At 33.7% G+C, this 27888-nt stretch overlaps 1 protein-coding gene across 2 annotated transcripts; it reads right to left on the bottom strand.

Annotated features, from left to right (window-relative positions):
- Positions 1 to 42: 42 nt before the first annotated feature.
- On the bottom strand, positions 43 to 27851 carry KLHL28 (kelch like family member 28). 2 transcript variants are annotated; one of them, XM_067737076.1, is made up of 5 exons: positions 27644 to 27851; positions 10910 to 11808; positions 8204 to 8647; positions 6023 to 6231; positions 43 to 4892 (listed from the first exon to the last, which is right to left on the bottom strand). In XM_067737076.1, exons 2-5 carry the CDS (start codon positions 11806 to 11808, stop codon positions 4729 to 4731), a joined length of 1716 nt encoding a protein of 571 aa, XP_067593177.1. In that variant the 5' UTR covers positions 27644 to 27851; the 3' UTR covers positions 43 to 4728. The 2 variants fall into 2 exon arrangements, with proteins under 2 accessions (XP_067593177.1, XP_067593186.1); XM_067737085.1 differs by lacking the exon at positions 27644 to 27851 and adding an exon at positions 25932 to 27587.
- Positions 27852 to 27888: the final 37 nt, after the last annotated feature.

Genomic DNA, 27888 nt, shown 5'->3' with positions numbered 1-27888 from the left:
AGTTAGCTTGGGTCAATTCACAACAATGGACACACACAAAGCCTTGTTTCTCAAATTTATTTTTAATATTTCACATTAAATGAAATTTAACCATACTCAGTACAGAGCATTACCACAATAGTACACACAAAGAACTTTAAAAATAAAAGACAAAAGAATACAAACTTCAACAAGTTAAATACCACTTTACTATGTAAACAAAAATAAAACCCTGATGCTAAAAAGATACATATTCAGAGGTAAAATACATATACAAAAACATTTAAACATTAACATAATCCACAACTAGATCACATTCTTTGCAAGAGAGTACAGATATTAGTACTCTACATCTACAAAATTTCAAAATCCTGTTAAAATCAAAACCATCTCTGGTTTATGATACAGCACAATTCATAAGGCAAAAATATAGGCATTATCATCCAGTTCTTTAATTTCACTCGTTTTTAAGGCAAACTTGAAACTTTTTGCTTAGGATTTTAAAATAAATGGGACTTAACACATGATAACTTGACAAAATTAACAATAAATTATCTCTAGTTAAATATGTATAAAATAAAAAGATATGGATAACAATTTTTCTCTCTGCAGAGATGTAAACTGGATTTTTGACTCCATATTCACACCAGGAAGAAAACCTGTAAACCTGTAATATTTAAAATTTATTGTATTCCTCACTCTTCAAATGTGAATCAATACTGAGTCAATATACTGTAAGTGAAAATCTAATAAACATCCAGCCACAGAATAATTGTATCTAATTAAATCATGTCTAACTAAAGTGCTGTCTTACAAAGGAAAAAAAAAGGTTAAGAAGTAGAACTGGATGTTAACTTGACGTGTGACATCTTTATAAGTTATTAACTTTCAAACTACAGAGGTTATAGAGGTTATCACAAGTTTATTGAACTTTAAGCAGTGTATTTATTGTAGAATCTGATTTTCCTGAAAATGAGCACTTCGGTGACAATACCAGAAATCAAACACCAAAACTGAAAACAAACAGCATTATATTTACATATATTTCCTTCAATGTTAGCCAGAGCCTTGATAACATAATATTATTTTAAGTTTCTATAATTCTGTTTTTCTACTAGAAAATATATTATCCAATTTTAGGAAAGTTGGAGTTCTATAAATATTAGCTTTTAAATAATTCTCTTTCATGTCAATAAAACCTAATTGGACGCTAGAGGACACAAATGTTTATACATAAATTGGATCTCCAATCACTTTTCATGATGTCGGAAATAAGGAATTAGATTCACACTTTACCATAATAGTTATTTGGGTACAGGTCTCCCTTACTATATTTTTCTCTTTGGGTGAAAAGACTATATCTTATTTATATTTCTAGCCCCCATAGCATCTAGCACAGTATCCCATATAGTAGACCCTCCATATTTGTCAAGTTATCAAAATAATTTTTCAAAACCTAATGCCAGGGCTTCCCTGGTGGCGCAGTGGTTGGGAGTCCGCCTGCCGATGCGGGGGGCGCGGGTTCGTGCCCCGGTTCGGAAGGATCCCGTGTGCAGCGGAGCGGCTGGGCCCGTGGGCCGTGGCCGCTGGGCCTGCGCGTCCGGAGCCTGTGCTCCGCACGGGAGAGGCCACAGCAGTGAGAGGCCCGCGTACCGCGAAAAACAAAAACAAAAACCTAATGCCATTCTCCTATTACTTTGATACCACGTCCTAAAATGTAATATTCATTGATGTTTAAAACAGTATTATCAATAATATATGGAATTTATATAACTATCCTTTGGGTTACATTAAAAATCACTTGAGTTCTATTACTATATTTAACAAATATTAAATAGCCAAACATTTCTAACAGATTAAGTCTTCATAACATAATTATAGAAGGCAATTATCTTCTAAATGATTAAATTAATTTCTATTTCCCACTGTTACTTTTTTCCAAAATAGTTCTGGGCAATCTTAAATAGCTTTCTCCTCCTTGCCTGAGTATATAGAATTATTTCTAAAATCTTTAACCCTGGGAATTTATAATCAAACATTTCGAACCTTGTTAACACTAGAAATGTGGCGTTAAATTCACAATTTGTCAGCAAAGTATTCATGATGAAACTTCTCACAAGCTGAATGAGAAGGCTCTATTGTAAAGTTACCAGCTGTCAGGTCATAATACCTCTGGTTCTTATGCACAATTAAGTAGGTTTAGCAAACCTAAAATAAATATTTCTAAATTTGGGGGGTTTTTTTCTTTTCCTTTCACAGGGTTTCATAATTTGTTCTCTAGTATATTGCTCTTACTACTGCCCAAAATGTTTCATATTTAGTCTTCACTGAGATGAAATTTGGATTCTTCCAAAACAATGATCAACTTATGTCTTTGGTCTAATTTACCAAACGATTATATATTTTATACTAATTTGATAGTGGGGATGATATGTGAGGAAAACATTGTGAAAATAAAATGTATAGTATAGATCTGTTTACAATTAAAATAAATTTCTATAGTCTTTCAAATTCCCTTATCTTCTGGGGAGAGGGGCTTAAAAACAGTGTAATAGGATGTATTTAATAATTAACATTGTTAATGTTATCAAGAATAACAATTCTTTCTGATTGATATAAACAGAAAGAAAATTGAGATGGGGATTTAAAATTAAGTATGTGATGGAATCTATTTTAAATTGCTTTCTTTAAATAAAGTCTAGGCCAATCACAATAGTGCACCTTGTTTCTATTCAACAGATTTATTCAAATCAATTATAAAGTTATTGCTATATATCATTAAGTTATTCAAACAAGCAACATAGAAAATATTCAGACTGTCAATATTATTAGTAGCTCCTGTTGAGTTCTTAATTAGAAAGAGACTAAAAATCACTTGCAAGGTTTTATAATCTGTGCAAATATTTATAAAGCATGAAACTACTTATATGATTAAAGATGAGTTCACACAGTTTTGCAGTATATACTTAAGTCTACAACTGGCAGTTTATGGAAGAACAAGGAAAACTGAAAATTGCCTGGCTATAAATAGTTTTCAAGATATAACATATATGCTAAGAAATGAACCTATGTTTTATAATTACAAATGGCTTCTTAACAATAGTTCTGAACATTATGGCACTTAAGAATGCAATATGAACTTTTTCTTAGGAAACAAATATAGTTTTGTAGAGACTATAAAGAGATAGTGGGAAGTTAAAAAAAAAGAAAAGAGAAAGAAAAAATCAAGGGAAGGAAAACAAAATGACTACAGTACCAAAAATACAAGTACCAACATCCTAATAAAATGCAAAGTAATGTATTCAAGATTAAGAGACATTTACTAAAACATGCAAAACAAAATGAATTAACCAGTTCTTTTAAATAAGCTGTCACCTGGGTAAAGCAAACAATTTTGCTTTAAAAGATCGTTTCTTTAGTCAAAGTGGAACTGAATTTAGAACCATTACTCAAGTAAACATCAAGTTCCAGTTTTCCTCAATAACTTTAAAATATTCAGTTACCTAAGAAATGTACAAAATAATGCTTAACTGCCTAGTGCTTTATATTTAATGCATATATTTCTGTTTTTAAGAAGGGCATATAACATCTAGCACAAGAAGAAAGAAGATAAAATGTATCTTTCTTTAAATCACTATTCAGGAACCATGAAAAGCATAACAGGCCATCTGAATGTTTTTTTGGATGTAAATATTAGTATAAACACTAACATTTTTAATAAGCACAAATGAACCAAGCTGGTAAAAATGAAAAATACTATCAAAACATGTCATGCATATCTCATATTTAACATCCAAAAGAACATTGGTATAGCCTTGTTACAGATCCTACAGTTAGCACCATTTTTATATCTGAATACTTTGAAAAAGCAAACAAAAGTCTTAAAAAAACTAAAATTATTGTAAGCATATTTGAAAAAACTCAATGTGCACTAAGAGTGGTACTAAACATTTGTCAAATATTTACATCAACACTGGGAAGCCTGCTGGACTACTAAAAAAAAATTGAAACTGATATGCTTAACTCTTTCTATCCATGCTTAGCATACCATAGATGGGTAACTAAATTCATCCAGCATTAACCTGCCCATATAAAAAAGGCATACACAGTAAGTATCTGATTGCTTAAAATAGGACCCGAAATCATGACAGTAAATGCATTTATCTTGCAAACTTATTACATCCCCAGCCCTAAAGCCATTTAGCAGTAAGAATATCCAGGTGACTCAGTATGGCATGTAATTTACAACTCTTAAAAGTACCAGAAAAAAAAAAAGCAGCCCTTTGTTTAAAATGTGAAGCATATGAATTTATATCCAACAGATAGTATCAGCACTCTATCTAGTCACTCAGTATACTCCAGCATCTAAGTATCTCTCATCCCGGTAAAAAACGGTGCAGAACAAGGAGGGGGAAGAAAGCTAATTTTTTTTTAAAAAGCAGCAAGGTTTTCTCCACATGTACACTTATGAACATAAAACTATTCTATCCCAGTATTAGGGAAAAAAAGTGCACAATTCAATTGGCAAGATCTTTCCTTTTTTTTTTTTTTTTCTTGGATTATCAATTCACTGTATAATCAAGAGCAATCAAAGCTACTTGTCAGTTCAAAGTACCCAACAAAACTTTGAGTCTTCATGCCATTTCAAGTTAAAAAGGAAGCAATGTAGCTTTTGGGCTTCAGAAAACTGGGCATCCTTTCATGCAGCACAAGGTTCATCACTACGCTATTTCCACAAGTCCACACTTGTCAAAGTGCAGTTAATCCAAAATTGCAGCGACAGTATATCATGCCAGCTGAATCCAGCCATGTATCTGAGATAGGGTCATATTTCTGCACGGTATTCAGATAGGAAGACCCTGAGTGACCACCCACTACATAAAGGTAGTTATCAATTACTGCAGCACCAACTCCTAGGAAAGGTGGGTAAAAATAGGGGAAAAAAATATGTTAACCATGAAGCAGACTTCGCACTAAATTAAATTTGCATTTAAATGTTTTCTTAAAATACATTTCAATAACCTATTATTAATTATACAAGCAATATAGCAATATGTGCTTAGTGGAAAAAAATCCCTTAGTATATGTAAAAGAGCTGAAGTCTTCCTTCATCTCTCCTCAATCCTACTCTCCCTCTCTCCACCACAGTTAAATATTAAGAATGTAGTATATATCTTCCCATATGCTTTCTTCTCAATTTATATTTATATTTTTCAAAATTCATTAATTTTTGTTTTCAAATGTGTTAAAATTTTAAATATATATAAACTATATAATTTATGCTTAAAAATTTTACTTTATATATATATAGTTCTAAAAAGAACAAGGCTACCCAAATATTTTACATTTTCATTGTTTTATGGTTTTCCTTCTCAATGGTACCACAGAAACTAATTCTAGTAAACAAGCCTTTCAATTTCCTTCGTATGTTTATTTTTCAGGAGTTTCTTTAATCATAAATGCAAGGAATACTCCTAAAGCATTTCCACCAGTAACTTAAAACGTTCCTTTTAAAATAATGTGATTTGAGTTTGGGTTTAAGGATAATTTCCTCAAAGGTGTATTTGTTTTTCTTTATGAAACCTGAAACCCAACTCTTTCTAGATCAACTATAACTATACCCCTTTAGGAGGAGAGAACATTTGAAAGTAATATACAGACTGCTGATGTACAATAAAAAACAAAATAGAACAACCCTAGGATCCTGGGTGTGTGTGCACGTGTGTGTGTAACATATAAAACAATTACATTTGTTACATGGACACAAAGAGCTTCTATAAGATACTTTCTATTATGAGCATTTCTCAAGATGTGTTGTAGAAGTTTAAAAAATAACAATATGCACATTGGCATATTAAAATCACAGTAAAAAAATCTATATAGTTTTGTCTAATCAAGTTGTCAGTCAAGTTTATCACAAGAAAAGTTTTTTCTGGACAAGTAATAATACTCTTACTGTTATATCCCAAGAAACTACTATTTCAAGAACATCACTATAAAAAATATTGTCCTATATGTTTAGAAATTGGTATGTTATTATTACCTGTTCTGGGTTCTTTCATTGGTCTACACACAGTCCACTGATTTTGATGAGGGTCATATCTTTCAATGCTTGACAAATGTGAAACACCATTATGTCCACCCACCACAAAAATAAAGCCTAGCATGACACCCACACCAAAGTGAATCCTTTTATCTGCCATAGATGCAACCATCTCCCAGGAGTCCTTACTTGGATCATAACGCTCCACACTGCAAATATTCACAAAAGAAAGAATTAATTCACATATCCTTTGTGTCACTCTTCCTACTAAAGCAACTAAAACCCACCAGAGTTTTAAAAGTGCAAACGGACAGATATAAAACAAGAGTAGTTTGTCCCAAATGTTCAGATTTTGCTGATAAAATCACAGGGATAAAAGCTTACCTTGTAGACTGGTGCAATAATAGCCATACCCTACTCTATTATATTGTACAAGCAGCAAGGTGTATTAAAAGCATGCAGCATCTGAAGTCAGAAAATCTGGGTTCAAGTACTAATATTACATACTTAGACCTATCACTTTGGATTTGTTTCTCCTGGATAAGTCATTTCCTGTAAACATGGGAATAATATAACCTCAAGGATTCATGAATAAAGTCCAATGAGTATGCATGTGAAAGGACTCTGAAAATCACAAACTGAATATAGATGGTTCCTAAAGATACTAAGGATTTTCCACACAGCTAAGGAAAAGGGAAGATGAAGAGAAGGAAAGAAAAGGAATTTTTTTCTTATAGGTGAATTCATGGTGACTAACTGTAAAGCAAACACTACATACTTCATAACAAAAACCGGCTAATCATAATGATTATCGTAATGATTATAATAATCAGAGTAATTTATGAGAATTCACAGATTTAAATAAAGTCTGTATGCCAGAGAATTCTTGGCATTTCCAAGTTGCATTATGGAAATTCAAATCAAATCAGAATTTCCAAATAAGCTTTCCTGGAAAATCCCAGAAGGTCTATAAGCCTACACTTTCCCTGAAGGGGTGCAAAGGCAAGTTGGTTGAGCTTGTTCTGGTCCTAACCTAACTTCTCAAGAAAGCCTAAAGCATTTGAGAGTAAGTTCAGAATAGGGACTAGACTAGACTAGAAGACTAAACTACAACTATTTCTGAAAGGACACCAGGATAAAAACCGTTAGAGCAAAATCACTAGACAAGAAAAATCCTGTGAAAAACTGTAACAAGAACTCAAACTTCAAAAGCATTATCTCAAAATTAAAGTACTTAACCTTTTATCTTAGAAATTTCTGTTAGCAGCTTTTCAAAAAATAGAAATGCATGTCTGGGTCCCAAATACTTTTCCTTCAACTAAAGGAACAATAAAAAGGGAGAAAAATTTAGCCTACACAGAAATAAAAATTTATAGATGAAATGCTGTTGTGTCATTACTTTCTCAGCCTGTTAACAAACCACCACATACTCTCTTTTATTAAAATGCTCACGATAAATAAAACACATACCACTATTAGAGATATAATACTATTAGAGATAAAATCTTTGGAAGATCGACTTTCAACAAAGGTTCAGAATTATGATTAATTTTCCATATAAGCACTTTATGCTTTTGTTTTTCTTATATATATATTTCTCCTTTATTCAGAGAATACTATAAAATACAGAAATCTCACATTTAAATTTCAGCACAGCTCAGATACATAATGATACATGTATGATTACAGAATAAGAATCCAGAACGGAATATTTAAATAAGGCTTAAAGTTTATGATGTGTTATAATATTGTGTAAGCATATAGAAATTACATTTTCCACTTTTTTATTCTACTAAACAACATAGTAACAGATCATCCATCCATACACACACATACAGACACACACATTTATACATACACACACCACCCCAAATCTAAAGTTATCTAACTTCATCTTATTTTCAGATTTCTGAATTCTAAAATCTAGTCCATTTATATTGAATGAATGAATGTAAAATTTAATAAAAGGGATTTGAGTTTTCGGTTTGTATTAAATCTCCATGTAAACCAATTACAATTATACTTGTGGAGCGGTTAAGTTTCCCAAATGTCTATCAATATTACTTTTAAAATTAAAAAGGGAAGTTCATTCATATACACAAATTGTTTAAAATCCAGAAATCATTGTTAATGATACTTTAAAAAATCTACAAGCATATACAACTTGATTAAGTTAAATACCTGTTCATGTGGGCAGGACCATACCCACCAATGGCATATATCATTCCATCCAACACAGCTGCGGCAAAACAACTTCTTGTTGTAGTCATTGGTGCCACAGGTTGCCACTTTCTTACTTTGGGAATATACTTCTCTACTGATTGTAAATAAGACTGTCCATCATAACCACCTAAAGCATAAAGTTCTCCTGCAAGTACCACTACTCCTAGGGTACTTCGGCTCTCATTCATTCTCTCAAGAGAAGTCCAGGTATTTGTATCAGGATTCCAGCATTCGACTGAATTTTCATGTTTTCTGATAGTGATGCCAGGACGCACGTTAGTTTCAATACCACCTATAACATACACTTTTTGGTCTAAAACGCATATTCCAAATTCATAGCGAGGAATGTTTAGGGGTGCCAAACCAATCCAAGAGTCATTCTGAGGAAAGTACATCTCCACACTAAAGAATAAGCAGAAAAAATTAAATTTAAAACATCAAAATGGCCCATAAACAATATCTGGCAAAACTGAAGATACACATATGCTCTGATACAGCAATTTCATTCCTGTGTATCTACTCTACTGAATGCCTATTACAGCCAGTTTTGCAAAAGAACACAAATAGAGATAGGTTTACAGCAGCTCAACACAGTCATCTATCAAAAGGAGAATGGATAAATAAGATGTGGTATACCCACCCCATGACAAAGCAATTCCATTCTTAGATATGCACCCAACAGAAATGCACACATATGTATATGTACAACAGTGTTCGCAGTAGCATTATTTGTAATAGTTGAAAACCGGAAACAATCCAAATTTTTCATCAACCATAAAATGGATAAGTAAATTGTGCATATCATATAAGAAAATACTATACAGCAATGAAAATGAACAAACTACAACTACATGTAACAGCGATGAATCTTACACATATAATGTTGAGGGAAACAAGCCAAATTCAAAAGAATATATTCAGTATAGTTTCATTTCTATCAAGTTCAAAAACACTTCTAATCTCTAGATTAGAAATGAGGGTGGTGGTTACCTTTGGGGAGGACAGGGAGGGACCTTAAGGGTGGTTTCTGGGTGTTGTTCATGTTCTTTTCTTGAAATGGTTTGTAATGTTTGCTTTGTGATAATTCATTGAGCTGTACACTTGGAATTTGTGGACTTTTCTGTATATGTGAAACATTTCAATTAATTTTCAGTCATCATATTCATAGTAGAAAGAAAATGTTGTATTATGTCCATCTACTATAATACCATACGCCAACGAAACTAAATGAATTATTTCCTCATGCAATCTCAATTTCATAAACTTACTGCTCAATGATAAAACACATCTCTGAAGAATATACATGGTACCACTGCATTTACATAAAAATGTGTAAAACCTAACTATATACTGGGGCACATATAATATGTGGTAAAATTATAACAAAAAGCAAGAGAATAATACATTAAAAACTCAGAATACTGGTTACTTCTGGGGGAGAGAAGGAGATGGCATCAAGGAGGGGCACAAGGGAACTTTAAAGCTATTGTTAGCCCAATCTCAACAATACTAGTTTTAGACCACAATTAAAATGTACACTGAGACTTTTTAAAAGATAAAGGACATATCAATTGACATTGATAAAACATCAACAGTTTCCTCCTATTGGAGGAAAGAAATGCAATCTACCCAATGTTTCAAAATATTTTAGAATGTTAAATATTCTAATATTTAGAATATTAAATATTAAAGAAATAAATTAAACATAAAAGTTTTCATAAAGCAATCCCATTTAAGGGAAAAGGAAGGTAACATCCAGCTATATTTTCAATGTATAAAAGTTATTTGTATAACACAACATTGTTAATCAACTATACTCCAATATAAAATAAAAATTAAACAAATAAACAAACAAAAAAAGTTACTTGTAGAATGCTCTAAATCAATGATGGCCATGGGCCAAATTCAGCCCACCAGCTACTTTTTTAAGTACAGTTTTATTGGAACACAGCCATGCTCATTTGTTTATGTATTACCTATGGCTGCTCTTGCACTACAATGGCAGACTTGGGTAGTTACAACAGAGACCATATGACGGCGACAAAATTTAAAATATTTACTATTTGGCTCTTTATAGAAAAAGTCTGACAACTTCTACTCTAAATTATCAGAAAAGAAAGCACTTTTTACTACTGTTGTTAAAAAAATATTTACGCTGAAGAAAATAAATTGCATGTAAAGTCCATGATTTATATCAATATCCTGTTTTTTTTTATTTTTTTGGTGGTTACTCTGATTAACTGTATTCATTCAAACATATTCTTGTCCCAGTCTGCTCTCATCACAAATTCCTAGCTCTCCTCTTTAGCATTTTTTGATATAGCTAGCAATAATAAATCCCCTCTGACCTGGTCTGACTCATATAAAGAAAGATGTAAATGATTTCACAAAGGAAAAAAGGGCATAAAATGGAAGAAAAGTTCATGAATAACCAGGATGGATAAAGTTTGTGCACTGGGAGGGAGGAGAGGTGTTTAAAATTGAGAGTGTTGTAGAGAATGGACGACAATGTGATTAAAATAATCAGGTAAGTGATTTAAAAAGAAAACAACAAAAAGAAGCAAATAAACAGGAAAATCAAACTATTTTAAAAATATAATAAATTAGCAAATTTTAAGAGTATAAAATCTATTAGCATCAATCCTTTAAAAGCCTTCTATTTACCTATCCAAACAGGCAAACAGTCCAGATTTTCCTCCTACTGCACAAAGTACTTTGGGAGCACAGCGAGGTCGTGTCATCAAGACTGTCTGATGAGACAGTCTGTGTTCAGGCATAAAGTGGTACTTCAGAGCTTCATTCAAAAGATGTTTACAAGTGCGATCGTCACGAATAAGATGATTTGCTTCATATAATCTAGTGAGAAACTTAACACTCAGCAATGGTAATCGTACACTGTTAAGTAGCTGTGCTAAGTATTTCTGGCGTTCTTGGACGTCATACTTGATCCAAGACTCAAGTGCATAAAAAACAGTCTCTTCAGTAGCTACATTCAAACAGTCATTGGAAACAATTTCATCCAAATCAGCATGCGTAAGCTCAAAAAACTCTTCAGTCTGGCAAACTGCTTCAAAATTCTGGCATATGTATTTAGTGGCTGCCAAATAAAGGTCATGACAACCATATGTCTCTGCAAAGCGAGAAATTCCAATACAATTACCAGGATCAAGTTGGCTTTCAAGAAATGCACAACATTCTTTCAGGACAAGTTTTATCTGGAGTAGGTTTGCTGCTGGAAGGAGAGATTCAACTGTGTCCTGTGAAATAAAAACAGTCCCTGTATAGGCATATTCCACAATGGCCTGGAGAGCAGTTTCATCAATGCACTGAAACTCAACCTCACTGTTCTCTTTTTCAGAAAGGTTTCCAGTAAACATAGCTTTGAAATATGGGCTGATGCTGGCAAGTACCACTTTGTGAGCATGGATTTTAACATCACCTACTCGAAGAATGATGTCACAGAGTTCGTGATGTTGACGAAGAAGATTCAAGCCCTGTAGAAGTTGTTCAGAATGTAAGTGGGTTAAGTTAGCAAGCATGTAGGTCGGGGATGTGTGGTCCATCTACAGAAAAACAAAAAGCATGAATAGTTATTTCAAAATAATCTTGCAAATGATTACTTTTACAGGTAGCACAAAATAACTGAGATTTGTTGTTTATCTGCATGTTTGTTGTTTTTTAAATACTAAATACTAGACAGAGGCTTTTAGAGTTAGAAGGGAAGTTAACAATCATTCAACTCCTTTATTATAGATATTAAGCACACTCCGTGCTTCTGGAAGATGAACAAGATTAAAAATAGAAAAGAAGAAAAGAGACTAGAAAGAAAAGAAGAAAAAGTGAGAGGCAGTAAGGACTGGGGTAGGTTAAATAATTGTTCCCCCAAAAGACATCTGCATCCTAATCCCTGGAAACTTTGAATGGTACTTTTATGGCAAAAAAAAAAAAAAGACTGTGCAGATATGATTAAGGATTTTGAAATGGGAAGATTATCCTGGGTTATCTAGTTGGGCCCTAAGTGCAATCACATGTACCTTGTAAGAAGGCAGAAGGAGATTTGACACAGACAGAAGAAGAGAAGGTAATCTGACCACAGAGAAAGAGATTGGACTGATGCAGCCACAAACCAATTAACATTGGCAGCCACTAGAAGCTGGAAGAGGCAAGGAACACAGTCTTCCCTAGAACCTCCAGAGGGCACAGAGCCCTGCCAACACCTTAATTTCAGCCCAGTGATAATAATTTCAGACGTTTGGCCTCCATAACTGTGACAGAATAAAGTTCTGTTATTTTAAGCAACTGAGTTTGTGGTAATTTGTTATAGCAGCCATAAGAAATCAACACGTGGATACTTCAGAATGGCTCATAGCAGTTGCTTAGAATAGATGAAAGGAATATAAGACATCTACACAATATGAACTCTTTCCTGTCTCATTCATACCTCAAATACAAGTAATGGGGATAATTTTAAAAAGCAGAAAATTTGGTTCCTATTTTAAAAGTATTATCAAATAGACTTAAAAATTCTGAACATCATTAAATAAAATAAATCTTGGTAGGACTGGGAGAGTATAGCACTTCATTCCTATGCATTTTTAAGTGCAAATATACAAATATTAAAACTTTTATCTTCATTAAGAACATCATCATTTCACACTTGTTTCATTTGAATTTTATGTCCATTAACAAATTTTGTTAACATGACCACATTATAGCTGATATCACCAGCCTCCACTTCTGATCTCTCCAACTAATCTTGCACACATCTAACAGAATAATTCTCAATCAGGGTATCGACAAGTCTCAAGAAACTTGTTGGTCTTCCAGTAGGTACTTTATTCCAGAACAGAATATTGGTAAGAAAACAGCAACCAGAAGGTACATGTTTAGATCTGGGTCTGTTCTTTTTACTTACTATAGTGTTGACCTCTTAAACTTGTTTAACTTCTTTTAGCCTCAGTTTAATGGAAAAAGTTAACATCTAGACTGAAAAGAGAAAAATGAACAACAGGAAAGCAAGTAGATATAGCAAATAAGTGACAGGATTAAGAAAGTAGTCCTAGCTACTTTACATCATTAACTTTACCTTATCTTCATTTTCCTTATCTGTAAAGTGAGATCATAATAATACCTGAACTATATATATCTCACAAGGTTTTTGAGGATCAAATTAGATAATGCACAGGAACATATAACAAACTGTAAGAGTTATGAGTACAGGGTACTATGGTGAGGCAACAGAAATGTAACAGTATCAGCGAAGAACAGGGACCTTGGAAATATAATGAGTTTTAGTTCTAACTGGGTCATATACTATTATATGGAATTGGTACATTTCTTAATCTAAGTATTAATTTTTTCATCCATAAAATAAGAATACCTCCCACTTATCTCAGAAGGTTACATGAAAATTGTTCTGTAAAGTTTAAAGTTCCACACAACTTGAAGTGCTATGAATACAGCACTTAAGTCTCATTCTCTTCTCATGATCCCCACTTTCACTATTTCCCATTCTTTCCATAATGACCTTTCATTCCAATAAAGCTCATGTAATTACTACAGCTCTATATAAATATTTTCTTACATTTGCCAGATTTTGCCTATAAACTTTCTCCTCTCCCGTGTTCTTTTCATCCAATTCAAATTTTCAAAAGGCTGGTTCAAAATTAACTTCATCTGAAAGTCTATAAACATTTAAGTACTCAATTCCTTTACATGCAATTAATTTAATTATAAGTGCTGTTTTGTGAAACATACCCCTCTCAACTCTCATTTTTCTGATTCAACAAGAAGATGTTATTCAGGATGAAAAGTGAACAAACAGGAAAGGTGAATGATACAGAGAATAAGAGAAGGAAATGAAAAATGACACCTAGCTAAAACAATGAGATGAGAAAGGGAAATACAAGGCACACTGATTGGAAAGGAAGAAACAAAACTGTCTTTGTTGGCAGATGACATGACTGTCTAGGTAGAAAATCCAGAACAATTAAAAAAAAAAACAAACCCAAGACAGTGGAACTAATAGGCAATTATAGAAAGTTTGCAAGATACAAGGTTAATATACAAAAGTCAATCGATTTTCTATAAACCAGCAACGAACAAGTGGCATTTGAAATTTAAAACATATAACCATTTACATTAACACCTAAAAATTGAAATACTTAGATATAAATCTAACAAAATTAGGTACGAGATCTATATGAGGAAAATTATAAAACTCTAATAAAAGAAATCAAAGAACTAGCTAAATAAATGGAGAGATATTCCATGTTCATGGATAATATGACTCAACATTATCAAGATGTCAGTTCTTCCTGACTTGCACTTCAGATTCAATGCAATCCCAATCAAAATTCCAGCAAGTTATTTTGTGGATGTTGCAAACTGATTCTAAAGTTTTTATGGGGAGGCAAAAGACCCAGAATAGCCAACTCAATATTGAAAAAGAAGAATAAAGTTGAACAACTGACACTACCCAAATTCAAGCATTATTATAAAGCTGTAGTAACCAAGATGGTGCGGTACTGGTGAAAGCACAGACAAACAGACCAATGGAACTGAACAGAGAGTCTAGGAACAGACCCGCATAAATACAGTCAACTGATCTTTAACAAAGCAGGAAAGGTAATACGATGGAGAAAAGATAGTCTTTTCAATAAATGGTGCTGGAATGTAAAGTAATAAATGAATCTAGACACAGACCTTACTTATATCCTTCACAAAAATTAACTCAAAATGGATCACAAACCTAAATGTAAAATGCAAAACCATAAAACACTTAGAAGATAACGCAGGAGTAAATTCTAGATGACCTTGGGTATGGCAATGATTTTTTTTAGATAAGACACCAAAGGTACAATCCACACAAGAAAGAATGATAAGTTGGATGTCTCTATAAAACAAAACAAAACAAAACAAAAAACCACAAAAAAGCTTCTACTTTGGGAAAAACAATGTCAAGAGAATGAGAAGACAAGCCACACACTGGGAGAAAATATCTGCAAAAAACCACAACTGATAAAGAACTGTTATTCAAAATAAACAAAGAAATTTTAAAATTAAACAAGAAAAGTAACAATCTGATTAAAAAATGGAATAAAGACCTTAACAGATATCTCATCAGAGAAGATACAGATGGTAACTAAGCAGATGAAAAGATGTTCAAGATCATGTGTCATGAGGGAACTGCATATTAAAACAACGACATACTACCACACACCTATTAGAATGGTCAAAACCCAGAATACTGAGAACACCAAATGTTGGACAGAATGTAGGGCAAAAGGAACTTTCATTCATGGCCGTGGGAATGCAAAATTGTACAGCCAGTTTGGAAGACACTTCGTTAGCTTCTTATAAAACTAAACATACTCTTACCGTACAATCCTGCAATCGCCTTCCTTGGTATTTACCCAAATGAATTGAAAACTTATGTCCACACAAAAACCTGCACATGGATGTTTATTGCAGCTTTACTCTGAAGTGCCAACACTTGGAAGCAACCAATATGTCCTTCAGTAGATGAATGGATAAACTATGGTACAACAAGACCATGAAATATTATTCAGTGCTAAAAGAAATGAGCTGTCAAGCTATGAAAAGACATGGAAAAAATGTCTTATCAAGTAAAAGAAGCCAATCAGAAAAGGCTATATACTGCAAGATTCCAATTATATGACATTCTGGAAAAGGCAAAACTATGGAGACTGTAAAAATATCAATGGTTGCTAGGAGTTAAGGGGGACGGAGGATGAATAGGCAAAGCACCCAGGATCTTTAGGACAGTGAAATTACTCTATATGATATTATAATGGTAGATATGTATCATTATATATTTGTCCTAACCCACAGAATACAGAACACCAAAAGTGAACCTTATGGTAAATTATGGACTTTGGGTGATAATGACATGTCAATATAAGTTCATCAATTGTAACAAATGCACCACCGTGGTGGTGGACGTTGATAATGGGGGAAGGTACACATGTGTTGGGAAAGGGTGTAAATGGGAAACCTCTGTACCTTCCTCTTAATTTTGCTGTGAACCTAAAACTGCTCCAAAAAAAGTCTTTTAAAAAAGTAAATTAAAAAAAAAGGAGACCTAGCTACCTTATAAGTTCACATCTCTCCCAGACCAAACAATTATGTTCCAAGATATTTAAAAGAACCTGTGAATGAGATCCCTGAATCATTGCCAGTGCCACAAGACAGGAGACTATTTTCAAAACTAAGAGTGTAATTTCTACTAAAATTCTGGTAATGTTAATGTTAATTTCAGATAACACTTTAAAACACAGGATCAAAGGTTTGATAATGTGAATACTTAGAAGAGGATGTAGTGATCTCTAAGACTAGGATGCATGAGTTAACAAGAAGACGTGTCACAGATTAATCTTTTTTTTTTTTCTGATGTATTTAGAAGACTTGCAGATCAGAAAAATATACAATGTTTAACTAGATACTTGTAAAGAATTTTATAATGCTTTTATGATTTTGAGAACAAAACCAAAAAATATAAGCTAGTTCAGTTAACTAAATTAGCAAGTGGTTGGACAACCACACCAGAGTATATACTACTTAATGAAATGAGGTCCACCTGGAGGGAGGTTTCTGATGGTATATCATAAGGCCTAGATGAAGATACTGCAGGCAGGCTCTTCAGCTTTGCAGATGATATGAAGCTGCAGAGGACAGCAAATACATCAGCTAACAAAACATGGATCCCAAAAGACCTGACATCTAAAGAAGAAATTTAAGAGGGATAAATGTTAAGATTCTATAGTGGATTCCAAAACAACTATACAAGTACAGAAAAAGAGAGAAAAGACTCATCTGTAGGATGTGTTTAAAGGGTTTAGGGATTTTAATTTTAGTAATACTTTAGCACACTAATCTTATGGAGGTTTAAGGTGCGTTAATAGAACTATAATATACAGAACTAGAGAGGAGACATTCCACTTGGCTCTGCAAATGTCAGACCACATCTGGAATACAGATTTGGAGTACCATCCTTTAAAAGGGATCTAAACAAAGTAAAAGGCCTGATGAAGAGAAGAAATTCAAGACATCTTATGGGTGTTGAGTCAAAAAAAAAAAAAAAAGGAAATCTGAGAGTTATGTGAAAAACCAAAGGGTGAAAGTTACTCAGTAATAATACAATAATATAGGATTGTTTTGAGGATTAAATGCATTTATGCATATAAAGTGCTTAGAATAGTGCCTATCACTTAGTAAGCTCATGATAAATATCTTATTTATTAATAAGTTATCTTATTACTAGTCATTTTTTTTATGTTGTTTGCTTAAGAGGTATTTTGCTTTCTATGTTGTACCATCTCTTACTACTGGGTAAGAAATCTACTTTGTACAAGGTACCATCTTTATACAAGATGTCAGTGGACATCTTGGACCACACAAAGTATTGAAGAATTGTTGATTCTCAAATCAAGTTAATGAGTTATTGGTTAGATTCATTTTTAGTATAAATAGAAATCATACAGTAATAGACCTTTATACTAATTTTTGTATATCCAATTCAAGACTGGTAAATTACCATCAACATGATATAAAAGCATACTACAATATTGATTTGTAAATATACATACACACACATATATATGTACACATGCAACACATAAAAGAACATATGTTTGTGTATATATGACACATATCCAGATATGCAGGATGGTATAATTTTAAGAGACTGGGCTCTGGAATCAGGTTCCTAGGGTTACAATATTGTTTGTACTATTTAATAGCTATGTGACCTTGGGAAAGTGGTCTTAAAGTCTCAGTTTTCTCATCTGTAAAGCACAGACAAAATAGTACACATAGCACTCAATAATCATTAGGTGCTATTTATTATTATCATTATCTTCCTTAAGAAGACTCGGTTTTTGCCAGCTAAACCCATGTGACTCCCTTCCATACTCACCAAAAACGCAACAAAGCTTACTTACTGTCAAATGAATAAATACAAACAGGGCAAGGCCAAAACCTGACTAATTTGACCAGAAAATATACAGCGAGCCACTTTTAAATTTAAACAGTTTATTACTTACAGACAGTGAAAGAAGACTAAGCTCCCTGGATCCTTGTCCCACATACTAAAAAGGACAACACAGAAACAAAAGGGGCTGGACAGCAGCAATACAAGTTGTGAAGAACCCAAACTACAGCAGCAGCAGTTTTATATTCCGGAGCTCTATTCTGCGGGGCAGCGGGACACGAAAGTCCCATACCTCATCACACCAGGGAGGTAAAGAGAAACTGTCTCACGGCAGACTCCCAGGGGTGACAGAGAGGTAGGTCAGAGATGGTCTTGCAGCAGCTCCTTAAAGACCATCCATCCTCTCATGTTCCAGGAGAATCACAAGGTGTTCCAAGACTCAGATAAGCTTCAGTCCCACAGTCCAAGCTTTTGCCTATGTGGACACATGCAATGTCACCAGAATGCCACGATGAAGCTATTCCCCTACACTTATACCCTCTGTAGTATTTTTCCTTTATCTCACTTTCCTATTACCCCCCAAAATAATAAAAATGATCAAAGGTTTAAAAACCACTCAAGAAGGATACTGGTAAAGATGACTTCATAAAAGAAAACCCATACATATTTCTATCATTGTACTGGATTCAAATGACATGATGTTTAATCCCTTTAAGAAGTATTGAGAATAAAGTTTAAGAGATTATACTCTTAACATGTAACCAAAACAATTTGAACTAAGAACTTGAAAAAGGCAAGGTAAATATAGAGAACTTAAAATGAATTACATTGGAGGTTTGCCATAACATCATTCTTAACATTTTAAATTTGACTCCTTTTCTCTCTCAAGAAATCTGACTTAAGAGAAATTAACAGAACTTTAAAAAGAGAGAGCTTTAAAACAATGGTTCTCCAAATACGATCCTTGCACCAATAGCATCAGCATCACCTAGAACCTGCTAGAAATGCAAATTCTAGAGCTCAACCACACATCTAAGGAATCAGAAACTAAGGAAGGGGCAGCAATCTGTGTTTTAAGAATGCATTAGTATTTTTATGCACGCTAATGTTTGAGAATCGGTTAAAATATTTCCAGCACAAGTGTAACTGCTTAAAAATTATAGCAAATTATAACTGTTACTCCTTCAAAATTATGAATTACAACTGTGACTATACTTGGTTCTTAGTTATTTACCCGTAAATGGCTAAAGATAACTCACAGAAGCAATAATTCCTCATCTTCAAAACCTAACCTTTGTCAGTTTTACACTGGCAGTTTCATTTATCTCAATAACAACCTTGTGCAGAATGAAGAACAAGTACCATAGAAAACAGGAAAGAACAGTGAGGAAAAGTGTGAATTTCAGGGCCAGAGAGATTAGTGGGTTCAAGTCAACATTTGACTACTTAATAGCTGTAGACTTTGGGCAAATTACTTATTCTAAACTTGAACTTTCTCATCTGTAAAATTTGTTGTGGATTAAATAGAATGTTTGGTTTGGAGAAACAAATCAATGGTGAAAAATAGAAAATACAGAAATAGATAATTTAATATATGCAAATTTAGTTTATGATAAAGGCAGCATCTCAAAATCAGTGAGGAAAAGAGGGACTTTTAAATAAACATGTTGGGATAACTGAGCCTCAGGAAAATAGATAAAATCAGATCCCTTCCACATATCTATGCCAGGATAAATTCCTTATGGATCAAAGGTATAAATGTAAAAAATGGAATCATACAAGTATTAGATTAAAATGGAGTGAATTCCTCTATAACTTGAGATTAGAGAACAGTTTCCTAACTATGGTACAAAACCCAGGGGCAATAAGTTAAAAAGTAGATCAAATCAATTACATTAAAAAACTTTGAATAGCTAAAAAAATCATAAGCAAAGAACAAAATATAAATGAGATTGAGAAAAAAATTACAATATATATAAAAGATGTATCAGCAATAAATAAAACATTCCTAAAATACTCTAGCCCTATAGAAAAATTAGGCTGAAGAAATGAACAGATGGTTAAAAAATACAAATGGTTCTTAAGTATATGAAAAATCACTCAACTTCAGTTATAATCAAATGAATTAAAACTATATGGAGTTAACAATTCTCTCCTGACAATATACTCTTGGTGAGGCTGTAAGAAAGAGGCACACTCATACATCCTTGTGGGAATGCTGAAAGATACAGACCTCTGGAGATAAATTTGGTAAGTTTAGCAAAATTACATTTGCATTTACCCTTTGATCCAACAATCCTACTTCTAAGAATTTATCCAAAAAATACACTGGCAAAAAATATATAAAGACAAATGCATAAGGTAATAATTGTAGGTCTATTTGTACAAGTTAAAGAATAATACCTTATGCTTTTGTACTTTCATATTTGAGAGACCAAGAGGCAACTGACCAAGAATTTTACAACTCTAATGCCCACCAACCAATGAATGGCTGAAAAAAACTATGGCACATCCACACAATGGAGTACTATGCAGCTGTGAATAGAAATGAGGAATCTCTGCATATACAACTCTGCAGGATCTCCCTGATCCAAGCAAGGAAGAGAAATGTGTGTATAGTATGTCACTATTTATCTAAGAAAGGGGAGGTTACAAATATACATACCTACTTATTTTTTTTTAAAAAAAGGAAATATTACATGGTATATTTTTTGAAAGGTTACCTAACAGAGAAGGGAGAGAAAAGAGTGGAGAGGATAGAGATAGAAGCTACACATCTTTGAATATATCCCATTTATTGATTTGACTGTGGAATTAGGGAATTATTTTACACAATTATAAAGCAAAATTAAACCTTAAAAACACAATCCATAAGAAACTTGAAAATAAAAGGAAGCAAAGGAACCCAATGTTCATCTAGTTAGTAGCCTAACCATACCATTCCAAATAACCTTAAAACAGTAATTTGATAGTCCATCCCTATTGGGTATGCCCTAAAAATTTTTACACCACTTTCAGTAATCACATTGTTGGTGAGAGTGTTATTTGTATTCTGAAACTGTTACTGTGCATTGCCACAATGCATAATTACATGACATTTCTAATTCTATCGTCCCTAGAGTCATTTGTGATCTGGGATTCTCAATATAGGAGAAGAGAAAGATGTAAGACTGAGACATTAAATATAAACCTTGTAGTCTGATTTTGAATTAAAAATATCAGAATATACAGAGAAACAACATTATATACACTAATACATATATATATACATATGAAATATATGAGGTATACAAATGTATATTAAGAAAAAAATTGTATTTCCTAGCTCTACTGAAAAGGGCTAGAAATTACAACCAACCCAGTAGCAAAGAACACTCCTCCTAGCACCAGATGTGGTCCCTAAATATTGTTTCCTTCCAAGGGAACAGAACTCCTTGGAAAAATGGCTGATTCCAGACCTGGGGCAGAAAATGTCACCATAAATTTGGAATCTTTACATACTAGGTAGCAATAAAGCTATCAATGATGTCTAAGGTCATAAAAAACTTAGGAGCCAAACTGAATAGGCTTCTCATTAGTCAAAGAGATGGGACAAACTGATCATCAATTATAGTAACTGCAATTGATTAAAACACAGCAGACATGCTTAAATCCATGAGTTCATAATGATAATAAAATTACAATAATTTAAAAAAAGTGATCACCACTGGAGGATGCTAATGAATCAACTCATTATTTGAAACCTAGCAAATAAAGGGAAAGAATCAAGCATTTATCATGCCTTTCCTATAACAAATGTACCACTGGGTTACCAAATAGATGAGGATAAGTTTTTCTTTATAAAAGTACTCCAGTTATTAAAGAAGGAATGGTAGAGTATCACCATTTTACAATCTTAATGAATTAATAGAGGTAGGCATTGATTATGAAGGGCTGCTAATGTCACAAAAACAGAGACAACCAGACATCAGGGTCTTCTGATGGAAGATCATAATACCACCTATAAATACTTTTGCATACTCCCACTCACCACACACACACACCCCCCAAAATCAAACATGTAGTCAACAGACTAGATCCAACTATTAATTTATAAGATATAAAGAAAACAGAAAAAGCATGTTAAACTATAACAGAAGGATGCAGTCAGCAAAAACATCCTGTGAGAAATTTTATGGCATAAGTAACGTAGACGGCTTCAACAAATAAATGGAAAGAAATAGGATGAAAATGAACCTACAGATTACTATAAACTTAAAAGACATTATCAACCAAATACAACCTGTGATTCATACAGGTGCATGCACACACATATCATATACATACACACACATACACACAACATTTAGGAGACAACTGGGAATTTTGTACCCTGACTGTATTATTGATTATATTAACTAATCACTGTTATTTTATTCTTTGTTGTTGAACAGTAATACCATAGTTTTGTTTTTAAGAGTTTTTATCTTTTACAAATACATACTGAAATATCGGTAGATAAAATGATGTCAGGGACTGGCTTCAAATTAATATAGGATGAGGGATTGGATAGAAATGGATATGATGCCATGAGTTGATACCTGCTGAAGCTGGGTGACAGGTACATAAGGGTTCATTACATTATTCTACAATTGCATGTTTATGAGATTTTGTACAGGAAAAAAGACATAAAGAAAAAAATATATGGCACTAAACTTCACATAAGACTTACAGATGAAGAACCTGAAGTTCAGAGAGTTTAGATGAATTAACAAGATCACACAATTAGTTAAGACGTTACTGGGACTATAATATTTTCTTAACCTTAGAACAATGTTCTTTACATATTACATTAAAAAAATTACAATGCTGATCAGTGTTGACCTGCTTAAAATATTTACTGAACCAATTTATAATTGTTGCTATTTCTGATAAGACTAAATTATTCCATAAAGAGCATCTAGAATATCTTTGATTGCCATAATGTACCAGCTACTGTTCTAAGCTTTTTACATGTATTAACTCCGTTCATCCTCAGAGTAACACCATGAGATAGGCACCGTTATTATTATTATCCCCATATAACAGATGAAGAAATCTGAGGCACAGAGAAATTAAGCCTAAGGCAAGATTTAAACCTTTGCACTCTGTCTCCAGAGTTCTTAAATACTATGTTATACTGCCTCACTTATAAACTCATAATTTCTTTTATTTTTTATTTTTTTGCGGTACGCGGGCCTCTCACTGTTGTGGCCTCTCCCGTTGCGGAGCACAGGCTTCGAACGCGCAGGCTCAGCGGCCATGGCTCACGGGCCCAGCCGCTCCGCGGCATGTGGGATCTTCCTGGACCGGGGCACGAACCCGTGTCCCCTGCATCGACAGGCGGACTCTCAACCACTGCGCCAACAGTGAAGCCCCAAAACTCATAATTTCTTAATCTTATTCAAGTTTTAACTCAAACGAGAAACTAGAAAGGTACAGAACAGAAACCCATAAAGGACAGATCATATACATATATATAAAATATACACACACACACACACACACACTATGTCGATCAGATACAAGAATACATCAGAGCTTTAAAATGAAATAAAGAGAGGTCCATGGAACAATCATTCCCTTCTGTTATTTATATAATAGTAGGATTGATTCTTCTTTCCCCACATCCCTGCCATACTTTTTTGTTTTTAATTTTGGTACCATAAAACAAATACTTAGGAGTACTCTAAATCCAGGTAACTGGATTGATTAGTCAAAATTGAATAAATGGTATCCATTTGAAAAGTTTTAAAAAGGTAATAGCATTGTACTTCACTTCTAATCACATTCTTATTACATAAATATCCACAATATAAAGATAACATTAGATAAGTTTAAAATAAAATCAAACATTCCATAGTCTACAGCAGCTTCACAATTTTAGATTCTGAAATCAAGCTATTAAAGGTCAAGTTGTGAGTTAGTATACTTAATTGACACCTAAGCTACAAAACAGTGGTGCTGAAATCAGCTGGGAGGCAATCATCTGCTACAAAGAGAGCAAATAAATGGTCAAGAGAAATAAGAATTGTTTAAATTTCTTTCCCACAGTTCAATTTTCCTCACAGAAGAATTCAACTAATGATGGCATAATAATTTTGGCAGTGAGCCTATGGAACAAGTTGGCATATTTTCCTTTTCTCTGAGATTGACTTTCATTATATCTAGAGAAACAAAAGTAAAATTAGAAGCCTGTTATAATACCAGTCATTATATCATAGGCTCCAAAATAACACACAAGAAAGCAAGTCCCCAAAGCCACTACTACATCCACTAAAAGCTCTAAGTTACATAATTAAACCATCTACTGAAAAACTGGTTACAAAAAATGTGAAATCCTGTTAACAGATTAGTGCTTAAAATGCAACCAAAAATTTTTTTTGTTTAAAAGTAGCATTTTGACTCAGAAATGCACAATGGATTTGGAGCATAAACCTAAGTAAATGAAATATAACACTGATACACATCAAGAAAAACTGTTTAATCCTACATGTATAAAAATAAGCTCATAATTTCTTAACCTTATTAAAGTTGTGACTCAAACAAGAAACCAAAAGCGTTCAGAACATAAACCCAAAGACGAAGATTAAAATACATATAATCAAATAATACATAATAATAGATATGAGTGATTAATGATGGAAAAATCTAATTTTATCCTATAGTTTCAACACTCTCCCCCACCAAAAGTTTTCCAAAGCTCTAAGCAAACAGCTAAATTGACTCATTTGAGTAATTACTTTCTGATGCAAACACCCACAAAATGTGCCACAGTACAAATGTAGATGATGTAACCTCAAAAAATTGTTGTGAGGATTCAATGAGTTAATATTCATTAAGTACCCAGCAAAGTGTATGGCACACAGCAAACACTCAAATAATAGTGTAATTATAATTACTTGTTAATGTTAATAGCACCTTTCATTTCCATAGCAATTTTTCACAATAATTTCTTAAACTATACAAAATTCTTAACAGTTTACAGAATTCAAACTGGTTTCCAATATTCCTGGATGTCTGTAAAATCTGAGTAAGAACAAGGAAAAAACTATAGTGGTTCATCCAACCAATTAATATTTTATTCTGACTGTGGAAATAAAGGATGCTTTTAGGGCAATTGCATTTACCTTAACTTCAGCTCAAAAAATTAAGGTATGTATCAGAAACATTCCTTAATTTAACTAACTAATCCATTAATTTAAGTAAACTTTCTTGAACTTACTGAAATTATTTTGAAATTATTATTTTAACTTTTTTTATCTGAATTTGCTATTTTCAATGTATTCTTAATTACTCCCTTTCAACTTTCAGAGGTGTACTATTAATACACCTAATAGTGTATTCCACTGTTCTGGAATTTGATTTAAAAATTTTTATCCTACCTCTCTATATGGTTAAATATAAAAGACTTTTCTAGTCAGTACACAATTCCTAGAATTCAAGAATAAGATTTTTAAAAAATCTACTTCATAATAGAAATAAACAGAATATACATTAATTGGATGAGATTTATTTTCCACAAAATAACTCTAAAAGATAGTAATATATGGGGTGCTGATAAGGTCCCATTTCCTGGTCCCATCCACCATGAAGACTAATGCATCTTCCAAGTCTTCATCAAGGAAATTAAAGGTAACAGATATAAAATAGACTGCAATCTATAACATAGTGATCTACAGGGCCCTGAGAAAAGTGGTCAAAATGAAAACTCACCGTGCTTTGTTCCAAGGAAAAGGATATAACTAGTTGATTTAAGTATCCAAGCCCCTTGAAAAAGTATTCTTTATAGAGAGAAGGGGTAATTCTTAAGCTTCTACCATAATTTTGATGATGATATATAATTCAGGACTTTCCAAGTTCACTTTCTTTGTTCCACGATTACCACACAACTTCCCAAGTTCTTGCATACAGGAAAGAGTGCACTGGATTTTCAACCTGAAAATTCTGATTACTGGAAAGGGTTATCTTCTATTCCAACATAAACTGGCATTCTAATGTGTACATTCTGATGGGTACATCATTCTTTTAGTTAAGTCTGAATTGAGTTCCTGAAGTCTGAGCATACATGAGTAAAAGTATAAATTTAAACTTCTTACGCTGGAAATATGAGAACTAGACATTCCTTCTCATTGACAACTTCTAAAATCATCTCTTGGTTTTCACTCCCCTGCCCTTACCCTGCCTCTAAAATTAAAAAAAAATTTTTTTTCTTTTTAGTTAAACCAAATTTAGGCAAATTCATTTAAACACCAAAATGACTAATTAAAATCAAAGTAACAACCTAGAACTTAAACCAAAACAGAAGGATGCATGTTTACACAAGCCCCATTTACATTTACTCTACTCCCAAAAGAAAGGGGAAAAAGAAAAAAGAAAAACCTATAATAATCAAATTGTGCTTTAAGACAACACCCAGAAGTTATTTTTGAACTTCCATTGTCCAGCAAAAATTATTTATAAAGTGGTTTGGTATGCTAAGACTTAAAAAAGTATTTAAGAGACATGTGGTACAGAACAGGGTAGGAACACTTGCATTTTAAGTGCATAAATTGTGGACTTCAAATGATAACAGACTTTTCTCACTGGGTCATTCAAAAGCAACTGTATTACTCCTTCCCCAAAATATTTTCTTCCACACTCCAAAGAACTCAGCCTCACACCAGGCATTCCAGCTCTTCAATTGTTTCCGCTTAAGTTTAATTACAAGAAGGAAAAAATGCTCACCAAATTCACAGTTCACCTAAAACAAAGAAACGTCTATTATCAACTCTAAATCTACAGGGCAGAATTCTCTTAGGACCGTGATGCCAAGAACTTCAACAGCAGCTGAAATTCTTTGCAGTCTCGGTTTCCAGGATACTGAAAGGCTGCAGAGACGCGGGAGGATCCTGCAGGGAGGCTGGGGCTGCGGAGGGAGCGGGAGAGGGGAAGGGGTGAGCCCCACAGAGGAACTGCATTAGACTTTGAGAACCTATGAGGGAAAGAAGGTTAGCTACAAGGAAAAACAGATTTATCTCCAGATCAAGTTCGTTTTCAAAGAGAACTTAAAGTGATGAGGATAAGGAAAAATGACAGAAAACCATTAACCCTCCAAAACTGGAGGGTAAGCGAAATAGGAAAAGGGGGTTGGGGGGGAGGGCGAGGAGAGTAAAGGCCTAAAACACCAGGCTTTGAAAAAAAGTACGCGAGCTCTGAGCTTGGCCTTGAGCCGGATCTCCCGTCCCGGTAAGCGGACGGCAGGCGGAAAGGATCGCACTTAGGGCTGTAGATAGCAACGCGTTTACAACGGTTGAGCCCTGCACAAGAAGATGTCGCCTCTCTCCCTGCTTGCTCCCGTTCATTTCTTTACATCTTACTCCAGCACCAGCGGCACTCCAGCAGAACTCTGCCAAAGCCTGCGCCGCAGGACAGCAAAAGGAAAATACCTGAGTCCCAGGAATCACGCCCGCAGTAACAGGAGGAGGAGCCGTGGACAACGGGAACCCGGGCAAGATCCTCTTTTGCCTTTAGTCAAATCCCAGTTCTTACGGGTGGGGCGGGGAACTTCCGCCCTGAGCGAGGAGAGCGTCACTTCCCCTTAATGCCTTCTCTCTTCCTCGCCCTTCTCCGCTCCAGATTCGCTCATTACGTTCGCAACGTTTTCACTTCCTTTTCCAGGGGCCTTCTGCCT

The sequence above is a fragment of the Pseudorca crassidens genome, chromosome 1 (genome assembly GCF_039906515.1).
Source record: "Pseudorca crassidens isolate mPseCra1 chromosome 1, mPseCra1.hap1, whole genome shotgun sequence".
NCBI classification, from domain to species: domain Eukaryota; kingdom Metazoa; phylum Chordata; class Mammalia; order Artiodactyla; family Delphinidae; genus Pseudorca; species Pseudorca crassidens.
This window is presented reverse-complemented; position numbering and strand designations above follow the sequence as displayed.

Bases quoted from the DNA above. Each gene is read 5' to 3' on its own strand.
- KLHL28 (XM_067737076.1), bottom strand. From the start codon at position 11,808: ATGGACCACACATCCCCGACCTACATGCTTGCTAACTTAACCCACTTA. The intron at 8,648-10,909 runs GTAAATAGAAGG...CTTATTCTTTAG, and splicing joins CTGTTTGCCTGTTTGGATAG to TGTGGAGATGTACTTTCCTC. The intron at 4,893-6,022 runs GTAATAATAACA...CACCTTTCCTAG, and splicing joins AATGAAAGAACCCAGAACAG to GAGTTGGTGCTGCAGTAATT.